At 37.4% G+C, this 19,353-nt stretch overlaps 1 protein-coding gene and 1 long non-coding RNA gene across 2 annotated transcripts; one reads left to right on the forward strand and one right to left on the reverse strand.

The window, feature by feature from the left end:
* Nucleotides 1-1,586: 1,586 nt before the first annotated feature.
* On the forward strand, nucleotides 1,587-4,951 carry LOC115926587. Its single transcript, XR_004065142.1, has 2 exons — nucleotides 1,587-2,638; nucleotides 3,607-4,951. It is a non-coding gene; the product is annotated as an uncharacterized LOC115926587 (long non-coding RNA).
* Nucleotides 4,952-13,066: 8,115 nt separating this feature from the next.
* On the reverse strand, nucleotides 13,067-18,053 carry LOC105438065 (5-hydroxytryptamine receptor 1A-like). Its single transcript, XM_030992516.1, has 2 exons — nucleotides 17,429-18,053; nucleotides 13,067-13,359 (listed from the first exon to the last, which is right to left on the reverse strand). The coding sequence occupies exons 1-2, from the start codon at nucleotides 18,051-18,053 to the stop codon at nucleotides 13,067-13,069; spliced, it is 918 nt and encodes a 305-aa protein (XP_030848376.1).
* Nucleotides 18,054-19,353: the final 1,300 nt, after the last annotated feature.

Consider the following 19,353-nt stretch of genomic DNA (forward strand, 5'->3'; position numbering starts at 1 on the left):
TACTGAACGCTATGGTCAAATCCACTGCAACGTTCGGCCAAAATGGTCTGTCATTGTCATTGCTTGTCATGACAACGATAAGACGGGGGGTTGTCGCCACGTAACTACCCACGATAACGACAAGAACCGTCCTGATGCATTTGAGGAGCCGATAGTTTATCTGGTCATTTGCAGGGGCTTGAGGGGGAGAGGGCGCTTCATCTTCAGGCGTCTGTTGATCATTTCGTGTTGCAATTGCTGCTGGAATTACCGCTGGGTGTAGCCCTAGTCAAAATGGGCTCTGGAAAAATATATTTTTTTCCTATTTTTCACTATTTATTTCCTATTTTTATGTGAATGTACCCTATTTAAACACTATTTTTTATTAAAAATAGATTAAAAATAGCATATGACAGCCTATTTTTTTTCTATTTCTAGGAATTGGTGGTTTGATAACTATTTTTTACCTATTTCTTCCTATTTTTTTACTATGTTTTTGGACTTGGATTTTTTTCTGCCATTTTCTTCCTATTTTTTACCTATTTCTTACTATTTTTTCCCTATTCTTTTCGACTTAGTTTTTTTGTCACCAGATTTTGTCCTATTTTTTCACTATGTTTCTGGACTTTGATTTTTTCACCCATTTTCTTCCTATTTTTTTACTATGTTTTGGGACTTAGATTTTTTCTGCCATTTTCTTCCTATTTTTTAACCTATTTCTTACTATTTTTTCCCTATTCTTTTCGACTTAGATTTTTTGTCACCAGATTTCGTCCTATATTTTCACTTTGTTTCTGGACTTTGCCCTTTTTCACCCATTTTCTTCCTATTTGGCTATGTTTTGTACTTAGATTTTTCTCTGCCATTTTCTTCCTATTTTTTTACTATGTTTTTGGACTTAAATTTTTCTCTGCCATTTTCTTCCTATTTTTTTACTATGTTTCTGGACTTTGATTTTTCTTACTCATTTTCTTTCTATTTTTTTACTATGTTTCTGGACTTTGATTTTTCTCTGCCATTTTCTTCCTATTTTTTTACTATGTTTTTGGACTTATATTTTCTCTGCCATTTTCTTCCTATTTTTTTACTGCTATGTTTTTGGACTTGGATTTTTCTCTGCCATTTTCTTCCTATTTTTTTACTATGTTTTTGGACTTAGATTTTCTTACTCATTTTCTTCCTATTTTTTTACTATGTTTCTGGACTTTGATTTTCTCACTCATTTTCTTCCTATTTTTTTACTATGTTTTTGGACTTAGATTTTCTCTGCCATTTTCTTCCTATTTTTTTACTATGTTTTTGGACTTGGATTTTTCTCTGCCATTTTCTTCCTATTTTTTTACTATGTTTTTGGACTTAGATTTTCTTACTCATTTTCTTCCTATTTTTTTACTATGTTTTTGGACTTAGATTTTCTTACTCATTTTCTTCCTATTTTTTTTTTACTATGTTTCTGGACTTAGATTTTCTTACTCATTTTCTTCTTATTTTTTTACTATGTTTTTGGACTTATATTTTTCTCTGCCATTTTCTTCCTATTTTTTTACTATGTTTTTGGACTTAGATTTTTCTCTGCCATTTTCTTCCTATTTTTTTACTATGTTTTTGGACTTCAATTTTCTCACCCATTTTCTTCCTATTTTTTTAGGGTTAGGGACTTAATTTTTTTATCACCATTTTTTCCCTATATTTTGTTTACTATGTTCACAGACTTAATGGATTTTGTCACCTTTTTGCTTTTAATATAGGCCGATATTTGATTTTTAAGGTTGTTGAAACTTTTTTACACTTTATAAATATATATTTGCACAATTCAAAACATATTTCACAATATAACTATAATGTTAACAAAAATTGCGATATTTCGTCTTTTAAAATGAAAAAAATAAATAAATTCAAAGAAGATTTGGACAAATTACTGGCCCTCCTTAGAACTCAACTCTTCCTTTAAGGGAGCATAATTATTTCGTAGGCCTGTGAACATTTTAAGGGAGCATAAATATATCGTATAGGCCTGTGAACATTTAATCAAGAATTAAGAATGTTTTAATTTTATCTTTAAATGAAATGACTATCGATTTTGAATATTTCAAGTAAAAAAAGTATGTAATTAGCAAAAGAATTAGCTTACTACTATAGTGTTATAGTGACTAGAACTTATCCAATTGGATGTAATTGTAACAATTTTCCCCATAATAAATACAAAGGTGAAAGGGTACTCTTCAAAAATGTTGAATCATAATGAAACACAACTAAATGTGTGCTGCCATCTAGTGGTAGAAAGCGAATAGGCCAACCGGTAGTTTATTTTCAAATTCAAATCTTCACTCAGACTCTGTGATGATCAGCTCAACGGCGCATATTTCAATCATTACTTTGCCATTTCGCCAGACTTGTCTTCCTGTAAAACCCACAGTATGGGTAATAAGGGGTAGATTTACACCAGGAAAGGACAATTCCAAGAGTAATTCCAGGGCAAGAATTGAAAGAACAAAATGAAAGGATCGAATTTATTACCAAGATTAGGCCTACAGTCCCACACTAGCACTCTTGTGTTGGAGAAATACGATCAACTTGCTTTGCACTAGTCTACATGCACTGGACTGCTACTGCAGTACTGCTAGCTGCTGGAGCTACTTTAAAGATCTTCATTTTGAAGGTGAGTAATAAAATTACACACAATTCAATACGAAATTGAGTTTGCTTTCTGTACAATTAAATTAGGAAATTGGTTAAGTAAATCTTGATTTTGTAAATTTATTTGGTTCATGAAAAAATCCAAACCATCATCAAACTGATCACAGTTGACGAAGATCGTAGATTATATTCCCTAGTAGTATGTCTACATAATTTACATAGTCACCTATATATCTGTGTTTACGTAAGGCTTTTCATTGGAAGTGAACAATCAAACATGACGAATCTCATTAAAGAATGGAATTAGCGTATTATAGTAGGTCTACTCATTCACAAATATATTTGAGCAAATTAACGCAGTGCAGTGTAGGCTAGATTCCGCCACATGCGCGTGCTGGCTGCATGGTAGTTGGTAAGACATGTGAACGCATGTGGATATATAGCATCTCCATTGAACACATGGCACAGGATCTGCACTCGTTTTGAATGAATTGCAATTCTTTACACTTTTTACAGCCAGGTAGAAATTTCATAAGCCAATAAATCATCCTAAATCATACGTGCAAGATTTTCTTGCATATTTTTAACAGAAATTGAATGGCAAAGTTGATTCTTAGAAGCCGTACATTTGTATGTCACATACACTGTATATATTATGTGTGTTATGATTTTTTTTCCATCACAATCCCGCATTCAATTGGCTGTGCAGATCCTGCATGCACATGTAGGTGTATTGTATCATGCATGACCATATAGTTGCAAAGTATAGCTCATCATTCAATCATCATAATTCATACATGTAAGTAGTCAAGCATCTATCATGTCATGAATTTGTGAAGGATGCAAGTAACTGTAGTTCTTACATGAATTTCATTTGTACAGTGTACATTCCACGTTCAACTCTTAAATTTTCCTAGATTTGATTTGAAAGCATAATAGAATACTACAACCTGCTTATTTTTTTTTTACTTATTATTTTTTCTTCTTCAGGGTATATTTTAGCTTCGGCTGCTGGAAAGTCATCAACTTGGACTGTGTGGCACTGGCACCCTTGTCTTCTAGAGTACATGTACATACAGTCTTAATTTGTTAGACTGAACTGTCCAACACACATCTAGGAAATGCAAGACATGGGTGAAAGTATTAGAATCATACATGGTTAATGACTTATTGTTCATCTGTAATTAATGGAAAGCATTTCAAAATGATGCCAATAATGCCGTCCAACAAACATTCAGCAAGTACTTCCAGGTTGCCTCGCCCTGCCACAATCAAACATGTGTTCGCGGTCGGAATGAATCTGAGACATAAATCTTCAATACACAGCTTAATTTTTACCAAGGCAATCTTAACAAACACAAATTGAATTACCTATATACATGTATTGATGTATATATATATATATATATATATATTCTATATCTGCGTATGAATATTTTTGTATAACTTTGTTTCACTATACTCTTTGCCATGTCAGCTCACGTGTACTATGTAGTTGATGCCAGTATTATGTAACACTTTATAGATGTGTATTCATGTAACAGTAATAAAGCTTTGTCTTAGTATTCATTTAAAGTTTTAAAGACATCTGAAGACTATTCATGTTTGACATCCTTATGACACTTGACAGATAGACCAAGTTGCCAGTGCTATTAACACTTTTTACATTGTTATAGATGTGAACTATACCTTTGCCTTCACATGTTTTCATTTATAGACATTTTTAAAGATTTTGTTTAGACTGTTGAAACTTGCCAGATAGCCTTGCTACTGGTATCATGTAACACTTTATAGTCATGTATAAGCTGTTCAATACTGGTTCACATCCTGTATATATGCTAGTATTTTATTAGCCAAAAATGTGAAAATTCATTTTTTTTTTTTTAATTCTAATATCTTACATTCAGATTAGATTTACATTATAATAGTTTCGTTTACACAACTAATACATATATATATATATATATATATGTGAACCCAATATCTGCAATTTTTACCAGTGATTATATAGGGAACAATTTAATGAAGAAGAAAAAGATATATTTTTTTTCTTTCTTGCGTTTATGTTTACAAAGACCTAGTACTACCTTTGCGTAATATTTGTATCATTTATAAGACGGGTATATGCCAATCGGTTTGCCAAAGATACATAATATTTACCGGCCGTTCTTACCTCTAAATCCAAAATTTTCTATATGAAATTTTGTAAGTGTGACTTTTGTAAATATGTTTTAATAGTTTGTGGACTGTTTGTTTAGTATTCTCATTCACCATATGGGTGTACATTGCATGTGATATTTTATGTAATAAAGTGTTCTAACGTTTCAAACTGAAATAAAAATGTGTTTGCATTTTATTTATCTTGTACATCTGGCAGCAGAAAAAAAGGATAGAAATATTTTAGTGTATTTATTTTCCCCCTATTTTATTCCTATTTTAGTTTTTACTCGGGTAATATGTGGACGGGGATTCGACTAATCCAATTATTTTGTACATGTGCGCATGACATGCACCTACATGCATATATTGTACAACAAGGTGCTACAAAGTAGAACTTGACAGAGATTTAATTGCTACCAAACAATTATACAGTACACCAATCATTCAATTAATATTCCATTTTTTTTTAAATAGATTTTAAATATATTTGGTTTGTAAAAAAAAATATGTTAGAAATATATTTCAGAAAAAAATATGTCTGAAATATATTTATAAACTATTTTTATTTCAACGCTATTTAAGTCTCCTATTTTTTTCCTATTTTTGTTCCAAAACTATGCTGTTTGAAATAGCTTTTTTGGGTATTTTTAGGGGACGAGAAAAATAGGGAAAAAATATATTTCAAAACTATTTGTGGCTTTATTTTTTTCCTATTTTTTGTTCCAAAACTATAGCAATTAAATAGCTTTTTTGGGGGATGAGAAAAATAGGAAAAAAATATATTTCAAAACTATTTGTGGCTTTATTTTTTTCCTATTTTTAGGGGACGAGAAAAATAGGAAAAAAATATATTTCAAAACTATTTGTGGCTTTATTTTTTTCCTATTTTTTGTTCCAAAACTATAGCAATTAAATAGCTTTTTTGGGGATGAGAAAAATAGGAAAAAAATATATTTTTGCATTTATTTTTTCCCTATTTTTTTTCTATTTTTTTCCTATTTATTTTTTACTAGGGAGCTTCCGTTCTGCCTTCAACTTTCTCAGAGCAATGATAAGCAAAAAGATATTTGCCATCACCACCATATCCACAACACCTATTTCCACTATTAAATAGTATATAGAATCGGTTGGCTTCAGTTCATTACCCACGAAACAGTAATCAAGTCTACCGATTGGATTCATGCGATTCAAGGCTGCAACCTGTACAGCGAAATAAATAAGCCTCAACATGGTCGTAACTAGTAAAGCTAGCATGACGACTTTTACGGTTACGTATCGTATATAGAGGAAGGGTTTCCAGACCTTTAACAGACGATCAAAACTCCAGAGGGACATGTAGAGGTTGGAGAGTACTAATGTTGTGCCCAGCAGTATTGTACCATAGGTGCAGGCTGATCGCACCTTTACACCCGAAAAGATTCGCAAAATTGATATGACGGTTAGAATAATGATTGCGAATGTATCTGAGAGCAAGAGTGCGCGACAAAGTAGTTTGGAATGCTCTTCAAAACCACAGTTGTCTCGGAGTAACACGACAAAGGTGAAAGAATTACACAAGATAGCACAAATCAGTTGAGGCGAAATAAAGTATACCCCGTATTCCGACCAAAATATCTCAAGGAAACCATGTACTTCGCTTGAATTCGACATGATCCCTATGGTTGATGTGGGTGCGTTTGTGATTCTGCTCTGATTGACGTTGATAACGAGAACTGAACCCACGGCAGCTGCATGAGATGATGTTCATGGAGAGTTAAGTTTGAGTATGTGCTTAGCGCGAACCAATCATATCTACCTTGTTGTAATTAACTTGAGCTGATCGCGATTCTATTAATGTATATAAGTTCCAATCAAGTTGAAACATTAATTTTATGACTGGAAATATATATGTCCCGCTTTAATCTACTTGTCAAAATAAAGTGGGAATTGATACCCTCAATAAAAGCATGACTGTCAGCTCAATCTCGAGTATCAGATGACGTAATGGTAATATTACTTTGGTGGCTCTATTTTCCCATATCTATTACGTGAAGTTTGGTAAATGCATTAAAATCTAAGCCCACAAAACAGAAGTAATAAAAAGTATGATGATGACAATGATGATGATGATGATGATGATGATGAAAAGATGATGATAATGTTGATAATGACGATGATAATGATGATATCGATATTGATGATGTTGATGATGATGATAATGGTGTTGATGCTGATAATCATGATGGTGATGATAATGATGAGAATGATGATGATGATGGTGATGGTGATGATAACGATGATGATGAGGATAATGATGATGATGATGATAATGATGATGATAATGATGATGGTGATGATGGTGATGATGTTGTTGATACTGATGATGCTGATAATCATGATGGTGATGATAATGATGAGAATGTTGATGTTGATTTTGACGATGATAACGATGATGATGAGGATAATGATGATGATGATGATAATGATGATGGTGATGATGGTGATGATGTTGTTGATACTGATGATGTTGATAATCATGATGGTGATGATAACGATGAGAATGTTGATGTTGATCTTGATGATGATAACGATGATGATGAGGATAATGATGATGATGATGATGATGATGGTGGTGATGATGGTGATGATGTTGTTGATACTGATGATGGTGATCATGATGGTGATGATGATGATGATGATGATGACGATGATGATGATAATAACGAAGATGATAATGATGATGATGGTGGTGATGATGATGATGATGCAGATGATGGTTTCCCATGGAAACCCAAACCAGGGGACTTACACAATGTGGGAGGACTTGACAACCCCGACTTTAGCAGGTGGACTCCATATCTGCATATAGTTTGCTCACTTAAAGCATTCCAACCAGAGGTTGCTAGACTATTTTAATGAGGGTAGTTCAGATCATACTTGTGAAGCTAGCCCAGCACTTTCAGCATGCAAATCATCGATTTTTCACATCTCTTTCAAAATTGCAGAAATGCCTAAAAATTAAAAAAGGGGAGAAATGAAGAACGGCAATAGCGAATTTTCAGACATTGGAAAATGCGCTATATTCTTTTTGCAACTATTAGTTAATTGGAGCTGTAAGAGAGGCAGGCGCGGATCCAGGATTTTCCAATAGGGGGGGCCGGAAATTTGAAAATTGCGCAGACCGTTTTTTCAAGATCATATTAGAAGCACCATACCGGTACAATTTTTGACATTTTCATCGGAGGGGGGGGGGGGGGGGGGGGGGGGCTATAGCTTCTTGCCCGCGGAAGCTTTGACCTTTCATTGAAAGAAGACGATTTGTTGTACCGTTCTCGACTTGTATTCCTTGCCTGAATTCACTTTTCCCCCTCCCGCGCAAAGCGCGGAAGCTTTGACCTTTTATAGTTCAATGAAATTATTAGAGAAAAAAGATGATTCGTTGTTCAATTCTCGACTCTAAATCCTTCTCTAAATTCAGTTTTTCCCCTCCCGCGCGAAGCGCAGAAGCTTTGACCTTTCATTAAATTATTAGAGAAAGAAGACGATTCGTTGTAACATTCTAGACTCTTAATCCTTGTTTGAATGCAGGTCCCCCCCCCCTCTCGCGCGAAGCGTGGAAGCTTTGACTTTTCACTAAATTATTAGAGAAAGAAGACGATTCATTGTACCATTCTCGACTCTTAATCCTTGTCTGAATTCAGTTTTCCCGTGCCCGCGCGTAGCGTGTAAGCTTTGACGGTTCATTAAATTATTAAAAGTGGAAGACGAATCGTTTTACCATTCTCGTCTCTTAATCCTTGTTTGAATTCAGTTTTCCCCCTCCCGAGCGATGCGCTGAAGCTTTGACGTTTCATTAAATTATTAGTGAAAGAAGACGATTCGTTGTAACATTCTCGACTCTTAATCCTTGTCTGAATTCAGTTCCCCCCCCCCCTCCTGCGCTTTGCGCGAAAGCTTAACGTTTCATTAAATTATTAGAGAAAGAAGATGATTCATTCTACCGTCATCAGCTCTTTATCCTTGTCTGAATTGAGTCCCCCCCCCCTCCCGCGCGAAGCGCGACATGTTTGACGTTTCATTAAATTATAAGGGAAAGGAGACGATTCTTTGTACCATTCATTTTCCCCTGCCCGCGCGTAGTGCGTAAGCTCTGATGGTTCATATTAAAGGAAGAAGACGAATTGTTTTACCATTCTCGTCTCTTAATCCTTGTTTGTATTCAGTTTTCCCCCTCCCGAGCGATGCGTGGAAGCTTTGATATTTCATTAAATTATTAGAGAAAGAAGACGATTCGTTGTACCGTTCTCGACTCTTAATCCTTGTCTGAGTTCATTTTCCCCTGTCCGCGCGTAGCGCGTAAGCTTTGACGGTTCATTAAATTATTAGAGGAAGAAGACGAATCGTTTTACCATTCTCGTCTCTTAGTCCTTGTTTGAATTCAGTTTTCCCCTCCCGAGCGATGCGCGGAAGCTTTGACATTCATTAAATTATTAGAGAAAGAAGACGATTCGTTGTACCGTTCTCGACTTGTCAGAATTTTCAAAAATGTTTCTTTGTCTGCTCCTATTTCGTCCTATGTCCTCTTACTGCCCCTACCGCCCCTGGCTACGCGCCTGCTTTAAAGGGAAAATGAAACAATCATGATTGTGATAGCAAACAATTAGGTTAGTAGAAATGAAAGGGGAAAAAGATCTTTTACACCAACCATGGATAAATCACGGACAGGAGCGTCATAGTTTTGAGTTATCGGGCGAGGGCCGGCCGGGGCGTAGCGACCAAGCGAGATTTTGCAATGTTGAACGCTGAAATTATGCATTCTAGAAAATCCCTAAGCCCAATATGTACGTTCTTTCCGCTATATTTCTTTCTAGCTATATTTCTAAATTCCCTGGAGGACGTGTCCCCCTATTAGGCCCAGGATTGCCGCACCTGTCCATGATTACTACCAACATGAGTTCAAATACAAACACAAGCGAGTTGGTATGAGCTGAATCCAAAATAATGAAGGGCAAAATAAGAGTTGTGAAGCGGCCCTACCGTTAATTTAAAATTTGACTTTTGAGTATATAATTTCTATTTAAAAGACATCCAAAATATTGTGCCCTTTTCAAAATTTTCAGTAAAGAGTGAATGACCGCAGGGGCTGTTCTTAACGTTTAACTTTGAATCCGCGGCTCGAGATTTTATGCGGCCGGCCGGCCGGCCCGCCCCCCCCCCCCCTCCCTCTATTCAATAACGTTTGCCAAGCCTTCTGAAATGACCCCAAATCTCCCGATTACAGTTTCCCACATTCGTCATTACTGTCACATAGCGCCATTTCATTGTCTTTCCCCCTTTCTCACCCGACTTTTCTTTTCCCACCCCCACCCGCTCTGTGTTATCTAGGGTACACACATGTATGTTCCCTCTCTTTGAAAGCACCCCTCTATCTCAGGTATGTAAAGTCAGTACGGGCCGGACTTTGTTGCGTGAAAAGTAACTCTTTATCGGAAATTTTGGGAACATAAATTCGGTCCTTCCGACCCCAGAGTGGGAGGGCGGGAGGGGGGGGGGGGAGGGCTTTCTTCTTTATATTTTCTCTTCTATTTCCTTTTCTCTTTTCCTTTTTTTCTCCTCTTCTCCTTTCCTTTTTTCTCTTCTTTTCTTTTTCTTTTTTTTCTTCCTTTTTTTGCGCCGCCAATAGGGGGGGCCGCGGCCGTTTCGGCCCCCCCCTGGATCCGCCACTGAGAGGGGTTGATAAATACCCACACCTCCTCATAGTGGCGACGCCCCTGATCCTCGTGACCCTTGAAAAATCGATCAACAAGGTCTGTTCACACGTTGGAAAACGTGTTTTGGTAAGCCATTTGGAAACAAAATTAAAATTTTATATAGATGGGAAACACTCTTCCGCAAATCCTTTCAATATGAAAAATACCCGGGACCACTGCTCTGCCACTGAGCCGTCGCGCCTCCTTAATTAGGATTTAATGAATCGAGTGAGTTAGCATAACAGCATTGATGACATCTCATTTGTCTCCGCTACGATTGTCGAAAGTAAAATAGCTGCTATAACTGCCTTAATGGAAGGATATTTTTATATTTGATAGAGGAGCGAATTTATTAAACACGATACCCTGTCACTCAATTAAGATCCAGTATTGCCATTCATTATCTGAGTTGTCAACATTTTCATTTCAAGTGTCATTTTCATATTTTCATACTGAAAGGGTTTGCGAAAGTGTGTTTCCAATCTTTATAAAAAGTTTCCAAATGGTTTACCAAAGACACGTTTTCCAACGCATGATCAGTCATTGTTGATCGATTTTTCAAGGGTCATGAGGATCAGGGGTGTTGCTAGTAAGAGGAGGTGTGGGTATTTATCAACCCCTCACTTACAGCTCCCATTAACTAATAGTTGCAAAATGAATATAGCGCATTTTCCAACACATACAAAGTGTAATGTCTGAATATTCGCTATTGCCGTTATTAATTTCTCCCTCTTTTTTTAATTTATAGGCATTTCTGCAATTTTGAAAGAGATGTGAAAAACGATGATTTGCATCCTGAAAATGCTGGGCTAGCTTCACAAGTATGATCTGAACTGCCCTCATTAAAATAGTCTAGCAACCTCTGGTGGGAATGCTTTAAGTGAGCAAACTATATGCAGATATGGAGTCCACCTGCTAAAGTCGGGGTGTCCAGTCATCTCACATTGTGTAAGTCCCATATTTTGGGTTTCCATGGGAAACTATCAATATCATGATTATGATCATCATCATCATTATCATCATCATTATCATTATCAAAATCAACATCAACATCATCATCATCATAATTATCACCATCAACACCATTATCATCATCATCATCAACATCATCAGTATCAACATTATCATCATCATCATCATCATGATTATCACCATCAACACCATTAAAACCATCATCATTAATATCATAATTATCATCATCATTATCAACATTATCAACATTATCATCATCATCGTCATCATCCTCATCATTATCATCATCATTATCAAAATCAACATCAACATCATCGTCATCATCACCATTAACACCATTATCATCATAGTCATCATCAACATCATTAGTATCAACATTATCATCATCATCATGATTATCACCATCAACACCATTATCACCATCATCATCATCATCATTAATATCATCATTATCATCATAATTATCACCATCAACACCATTATTATCATCATCATCAACACAAGTAGGGGGGGGGGGTGTAAGGACAGTTTATTTGGTCACCGCTTTGCAATTTATTTTCATTTTATTTTATTTTTCAAATAAAAAAATAATTTGAAGGGGGGGGGGGTTCCTACAAAACACACACATTTAAAACAATTGAGGGGGTTTTGACGCTACATTTTGACAGGTAGATTATAGCAGGACATATTATATATTTCCGGCCATTATGTTTCACCTCGATTGGAACCTACATACACTAATATAATCGCGGATAGCTCCATACAGTTAATTACAACAAGGTAGATATGATTGGTTCGAGCTAAGCACATACTCAAACTCAACTCTCCATTAACATCATCTCGTACAGCTACCGAGTGCCAGCATCAATCAGAGCAGAATCACAATCGCTCCCACGTCAACCATTGGGATCATGTCGAATTCAAGCGAAGTACATGGTTTCCTTGAGATTTTTTGGTCGGAAAACGGGGTATACTTTATTTCGCCACAACTGATTTTGGCCATCTTGTGTAATTCTTTCATCTTTGTCGTGTTACTCCGAGACAACTGTGGTTTTGAAGAGCATTCCAAACTAATTTGTCGTGCCCTCTTGTTCTCAGATACATTCGTAATCATTATTCTAACCGTCATATCAATTTTGCGAACCTTTCCGGGTGTAAAGGTGCGATCAGCCTGCGCCTATGGTACAATACTGCTGAACACAACATACATACTCTCCAACCTCTACATGTCCCTCTGGAGTTTTGATCGTCTGTTAAAGGTATGGAAACCCTTCCTCTATATACGATATGTAACCGTAAAAGCCGTCATGTTAGTTCTTCTAGCTACGATCACCTTGACGCTTATTTATTTCGCTGTACAGGTTGCAGCCTTGAATCTCGAGTATCCAATCGGTAGACTTGATTACTGTTTCGTGAGTTATGGACTGAAGCCAAACCATGCTGTATACTCTTCAATAGTGGCAATAGTTGGTGCGGATATGGTGGTAATGGCAAATATCGTTTTGCTTATCATAGCTCTGAAAAAACTGAAGGCAGAACGGAAGCTACACCCAGCGGTAATTCCAGCAGCAATTGCAACACGAAATGACCTACAGACGCCTGAAGATGAAGCGCCCTCTCCCCCGCAAGCCCCTGCAAATGACCAGATGATGCATCGCCTCCTCAAATGCATCAGGACGGTACTTGTTGTTATCGAGAGTAGTGCCGTGGTGGCAATCCCCCGCTATATCATTATCATGACGAGCATTAAGAGAACATTTTGGCCGAACGTTGCAGTGGATTTGACCATAGCGTTCAGTACCTGGTGGAAGGGAATCATCTTCGTCTTGACCAATAGGCAGTTCCGCGATGCAGCTCGGAGCGAACTTGACAGGATCAAAAACTATTTGCAACATTGAACATGAGAATGAGTGTATCATCAGAAATTTGTTGAAGACCCTTGGGTTTTCTTTCCTTTTCTCACTGCTGCGACTCTTTGCCATAAACTCTATTTTTGTGCAAAGCGTGGGCCTTTGCTAATATAAAACCATCTACTGTAATTCACTGATATAATCTTTTCTTCATTTGAAAATCTCACGAATCATCATTGCAAGGTGTCAAACACAGGTTTTTCATCCACAAGGAAAGATTCAGTGATTCTGAATAAGATATTGTTTTGGTGTGAAAGATATTTTAATGGATCATGAAATGCTTTATTTTTCTCTAACTAATTAGTAAATCACAAATTTGCCCAAAATGAGCAATTTCAAGTTTTTCAAAGTATTTTTTAAGACGAATCATGATTGGACCATTTTCTACTGTATTGAAGTAAAATTACATATTTTATGTTCCCAAAGGTGCTGGAATTAATTATTTAGGAAGGAGAAAAAGAGAATGAGCTTGAAATATATTAGTACATGGTTTAGGTCTCTGGGCACTCGTAATGGCAGACACGCTGGCCTCGTTTAAAGGTAAAGACCAGTTATGGTCAAGCGATTGCATTGTGAAAGAAACGTTGAGGAATCGATCAGAAAAGGTTGATCATCTAGCATCTAGCATCTGGAAGGTTCTGGAATCATCAAAATGATAAGAAATTTGGCCCATTCTTCGTAAAGTTACAAGCACTATACACAGAAAGATGTATATGGGACTACCCTATATCTCTCACAAACCATGAGAGAAACAAATTTACCAAATATATGAATTAGTAGGCGGTTTCCCGGCAAATTTTTTATCATCATGTATTAGTAAAAACATATTCTTTCACATGATTGGTAATGAGAGCTTCCATTTCATTTTTAGAAATTGGGGCGTTTCCAATACTGGTCTTTACCTTTAACACCTGGACCAAAAGAATCATCTTTACACTCACCAACAGACAATACCGCAAGGCGGCTAAAGCAGAAATGAATAGAATCAAGAAATGGTTTAAATGTAACTGAACAACAATTGTACATGTAATAAAGCAAAATAATATCTTTGCAAATGCTGGATTCCAATATATCTTCAGTGTTTGTAGTTTGGATCGTCATATTTCAGGTTACCCGACAAGGGTGCAACAGAAGTCATGAACTAAGTTCCGTATATTCCATCATTCTTAGAATAAGCGGTACTATATTATCCAGAAATTATGATACACACGTGTCAAAACCTTTAAGTTTATAATGAGTTTATTTCGTATGGATCCCAAAACATTGTCACCATTGTGACAACAAATACTTCTGAGGCAAAAGGACAATATTATGTAAAAACAACAATTGTGGAGATTTCGTTTTCAAAATCCTTTCTGATGATTCAGAAACCATATTTCAAAATATTGTAGAAAAGGTAAATTGGCTCAATGTATCTTATATGTAATCACGCACGAGTAAAAGAATTAAGATTATCTAGTTCCAACATATCTTTTCATATTAGTAATCTTTTGCAGGTGCTACAAATTTGTTTTGAAAGTTCTAGTTTTAGCTGAAATTTGTGAGTCGAAACTACATTCTTATTTCAAGTTTCAAGTTTATTTATTTTCCATTTTATCGAAGATAACACAATTGAACATAATAAACGTGGTAATAATTATAACTAAACATACAATATAGAAACATAATGTACATGGTAATAGTTATAACAAAGGATACAATCATAAGTACGATAAATACATTGAAAAAAGCTAAATAAAGTGGGAGGGGGGGGGGGGGTCTACTAAAAAGCAAAGCTTGTATTATGTGGATCCCAGTTAATAGGTTTGTATATAAATTAGGGTATCTGAATAAACATAAGATATTTACTAAAGGATACGATTACCGGTACCACGAGGGTTATCTTTAAGTGACAAATTTTGCTAAACATATCGTAACTGGTCGAGAAAAAAGAGGGAAGAGTTCTGTGCTTTCCTCAGCATAACCAAATATTGCTAATATATAAATTAATAAAGGATCAGTGCTTATCAGTGCTGGACGTCACATTGCCTTAAAAGGATGTCACACAAATTAGGCGCATTTGTAGGCACTTCCTTGAGTAATATGACGTAAAACTGCTTTCTCCTACCCCCTCTAAGAGAAGGGATCTTTTGCAATTTGAGAGCCACATTTGGCGCATTAATGTCCAGAGGCACTTCCTGGAAAAAAAAACGAGGCCTTCTGATTAGTTAGAAGTTAGAGAAAAGTGATCTGTCACGTCTCGAGACGTTGCATATGCTTCGTTGCTGCACAATGTACACAGACGGTGGTCCGGTACTTCACCAGTAGTACTTGCAAAAATTATTTCGAGTGTATAAACTGTGTTGTTATCAGAGGCGTCGATCGCTATACCCTTTTCAGTAGGGGTGGGGGTGGAGGCCACCGATTACCGACAAAACTAGCCACCAATTACCGACAAGTATATTAATTCCAATGTCCCAATGTCTACAAATTTAACACTATTAACCCGGGGCCAGGAACTAAGTTATTTTTCAGTTTTCCGTCTCCCGCGCGTAGCGCGGAAGCTTTGACACTTCATTAAATTATTAGAGGAAGAAGACGATTCGTTGTACCGTTACCGACTCTTAATTCTTGTTTCGCCCCTCCTGTGCGAAGCGCAGAAGTAATGACGTTTCATTAAAATTGAGAAAGAAGACGATTCTTTGTACTGTTTTCGGCTCTTTATCCTTGTCTGAATTTGGTCTCTCCCCTAGCGCGGAAGCTTTCAAGATTCATAAACAATTTCGTTGTACCGTTCTCGACTCTTTATCCTGAATTCTGAATTCAGTTTTCCCCCTCCCGCGCGAAGCGCGGAAGCTTTCACGTTTCATTAAATCATTAGAGAAAGAAGATGCTTCGTGGTATCGTTCTCGACTCTTATTCCTAGTCTGAATTCAGTCTCCCCCCTGAGCCCCCTTCCGCGCAAAGCGCGGAAGCTTTCACGTTTCATAAATAATTTCGTTGTAGTACCGTTCTCTACTCTTAATCCTTGTCTGAATTCATTTCGCCTATCCCGCGCGAAGCTTTTACGTTTCATTAAATTATTAGAGAAAGAAGACGATCGTTGTATCGTTCTCGAATCTTAATCCTAGTCTGAATTCAGCTCCCCCCCCCCCTTCCCGCGCGAAGCGCGGAAGCTTCGACATTTCGTTAAATTATTAGAGAAAGAACACGATTCTTTGTACTGTTTTTTACTCTTAATTCTTGTCTGAATTTTCAGTTTCGCCCCGCACAAAGCGCGGAAGCTTTGACGTTTCATTAAATTATTAGAGAAAGAAGACGATTCGTTATACTGTTTTCGTTTCTTAATCCTTGTCTGAATTCATTTTAGCCCATCCCGCGCAAAGCGCGGAAGCTTTCACGTTTCATATTATTATTAGAGAAAGAAGAGGATTCGTTGTATCGTGTCCTTGTCTGAATTCAGTTTCCAGCAATCCAGCACCCCCGCTTCCCAGGGCCATGCCGCTTACCAGTCAATAGTCTTTTGAAAAGTGCCCTAGGGCGCTATTAAAAAGACTATTGACTGGTAGGCGGGGCATGGCTAAAATCACGACTCCAATTTCGATCAATCAGATGGCTAGATTTCTAAAGTGAGGTATATAAAGTTGTTTGATTGGTCAGTTTGGTGTCGATCTTATTGATGTGACTGGGATGTGATATTAAATAATGATCGAGCGTCAACATTTTTATGTCAAACCATTGCAGAAACTGTTTTTAAAACCCCAGTTGATTTCGTGGACTTGTTGTCTTTTGTCCATCGACAAAATACCTTCCTCAAACCTTTCTGAAATCTTCGATATTGAAATGAATATATAAAGGGATTGACCCACATATTCCCGAAAGCAATCAACACAGACAGGCTGGTCATCAAGCCGTTGAAATCCAGAGGATACCCGAAACAATATGCCAAATATAAAATCTGGTTCGGTACCCAACAAATAAGAAATAAAACCGAAACTGTCACCATTACTTTTAGTACATTTCTTCGGGCACGGCTTCGGTGGTCGAAGCGTCGAGTTTTACGGTTTTGCGAAACGGATTTTTCCGATTCTCGGTTCTTTCTGGCCCTCTTGTTGAATTTTTCCTCCACCGTTGACTTCAGCTTGATGGATATGGAGGTGTACACGAATACCATGACTGCGAGCGGCAAGACAAACTGCAGGAACGCGGCGCCGAAAGCGAAACCAGCTCTTGTCGCATCGTTCGGGAACTGGAGCCCCAGGCACTGATCTTGTTCCACCCTCGTAAACCACACGAGGTCTTGGTGATAGGCGAATCCAGACAACCAGGGTAGAGCGACAAGGCAGATGAATCTTGCTGAGTTGGTCCGACTGTGGTAATGAAGAGGGAATACGATGGCGTAGTAACGCTCTAATGTCATTAAGGTTAGATTGAGCGAACTAGCAACGATCAGGGACCAGAATGAATACCCGGAGTACCAAAATGCACACACGAACCGGGAAAGTGTTGGGTTGTTGGTTGGTAGAGGCGGTAGAGGTGCGACGAAGCTGGCTAAGAGAAGGAGAGACGTCAATAGATCAATCAAAGATTGATTGCCGATCAAGACATTGGCGACATCGTGGAGATCACGAACGACCACGATGACGAGGAGAACGAGTGCATTGCCGAAAACGCCCAATAAACCCATCGAAATGTAGATTGGATATGTAATAGTGGTCATCGATTGACTTCCATATTCAACCTGCCCTCCACTAGTAAAATTCGAAAAGTTGGTTTCCATTTTGTGCAAAAATGATACAGCAATATTATGGAATGAAAGTACAAGTATCTAAAAAATTTAATGCGATTCTTAGATACGAACCGATATCCTTTTAAGCTAGATGATCAACTAATCAATGTCTTTCTATATGGTGCTTGCAAAGCCAAATGAACCTTTTTACATATTAAGGTAGAGAATTAAAACAATATTTGAGGAAACGCCCATCGCTTTGATATTATCTTTAATAAAGAAATGATCTCCTCCCGTCGGTTTCGCGGACAAAAGGTTGGCTTCTAGCTTATAAAGATATTTCAGAACCAATTAGAGCGGGGTACTGCCAGGCACTTAGATATTATCTTCAATAAAGAAATGGTCTCCTCCCGTTGGTTTCACTGACAAGAGGTTGGCTTTTAGCTGCTTATATAGATATTTCAGAACCAATTAGAGCGGGGCAATAGCAGAAGCACAATTCAAAGAGTTGAAAGACATTATAAGACATCGGTAACATCATATCATCTGTCGAAATGAATACATGCTTTTTAAACACCAGTTCCTGCATGAACGGCTATGAGAAATTATAGAAAGTGAGATATGAGACCTGGGGTAATTTGCGTATGTCTTTTCTGATCAATCGTACGATGCCTTTCCTGTGTAATAGTGGATCCCACCCCCCCCCCCCCCCTGAGAAAAAACGTGTAAAAACATGTTAATTTTACCTTTTTGGGGAGATGCCCCCCCCCCCCCCCCTGGCGCTCAAGGGGGGGGGGGTGCAAATTTTCAAATTTTCGAGGGCCTCCCGAAAGAAATGTGCTCATTACCCCCCCCCCCCCCCCCCCCCCCCCCCCCCCACCCCACTGAGCGCATTTCGGGAGCAAAAAGAAGAAAAAAATTGGGCCCCACGCCTGCTCAATAGAGTGTCACTGTGATTTTTAAAAAATGTGTTCCCTCGATCGTTCTTTGAATTGTTAAAGCCAACCTTTCTTTTTCTCAAGGATTGCTTTCTTAAAGTGACCCAGTAACATTGCCTCAGATTCTGAAACAAAATTCTGGATTTAGCTCATGCTGCAATGATAATTATAAACCTTTAGGTCAATCAAGAATCCCATGAACTTTACAAGCCGATCGCCCGTCTGATTATCAAGATATTTATGATTGGAAACCGAAATCAAATTGTGCGTTTTCCTAATGGTTTTTATAACACTAGTCTACTGTGGAAAATGAGTATGGT

The sequence above is a fragment of the Strongylocentrotus purpuratus genome, unplaced genomic scaffold (genome assembly GCF_000002235.5).
Source record: "Strongylocentrotus purpuratus isolate Spur 01 unplaced genomic scaffold, Spur_5.0 spur5_scaffold_2, whole genome shotgun sequence".
Lineage (NCBI taxonomy): Eukaryota > Metazoa > Echinodermata > Echinoidea > Camarodonta > Strongylocentrotidae > Strongylocentrotus > Strongylocentrotus purpuratus.

What these genes read in the sequence shown, in the direction of transcription:
- LOC105438065 (XM_030992516.1), bottom strand. Translation starts at nt 18,053, where the DNA reads ATGGGTTTATTGGGCGTTTTCGGCAATGCACTCGTTCTCCTCGTCATC. An exon ending in AAAATCCGTTTCGCAAAACC is followed by an intron (nt 13,360 to 17,428) that starts GTAAAACTCGAC and finishes TGTTGCAAATAG; the next exon opens with TTTTTGATCCTGTCAAGTTC.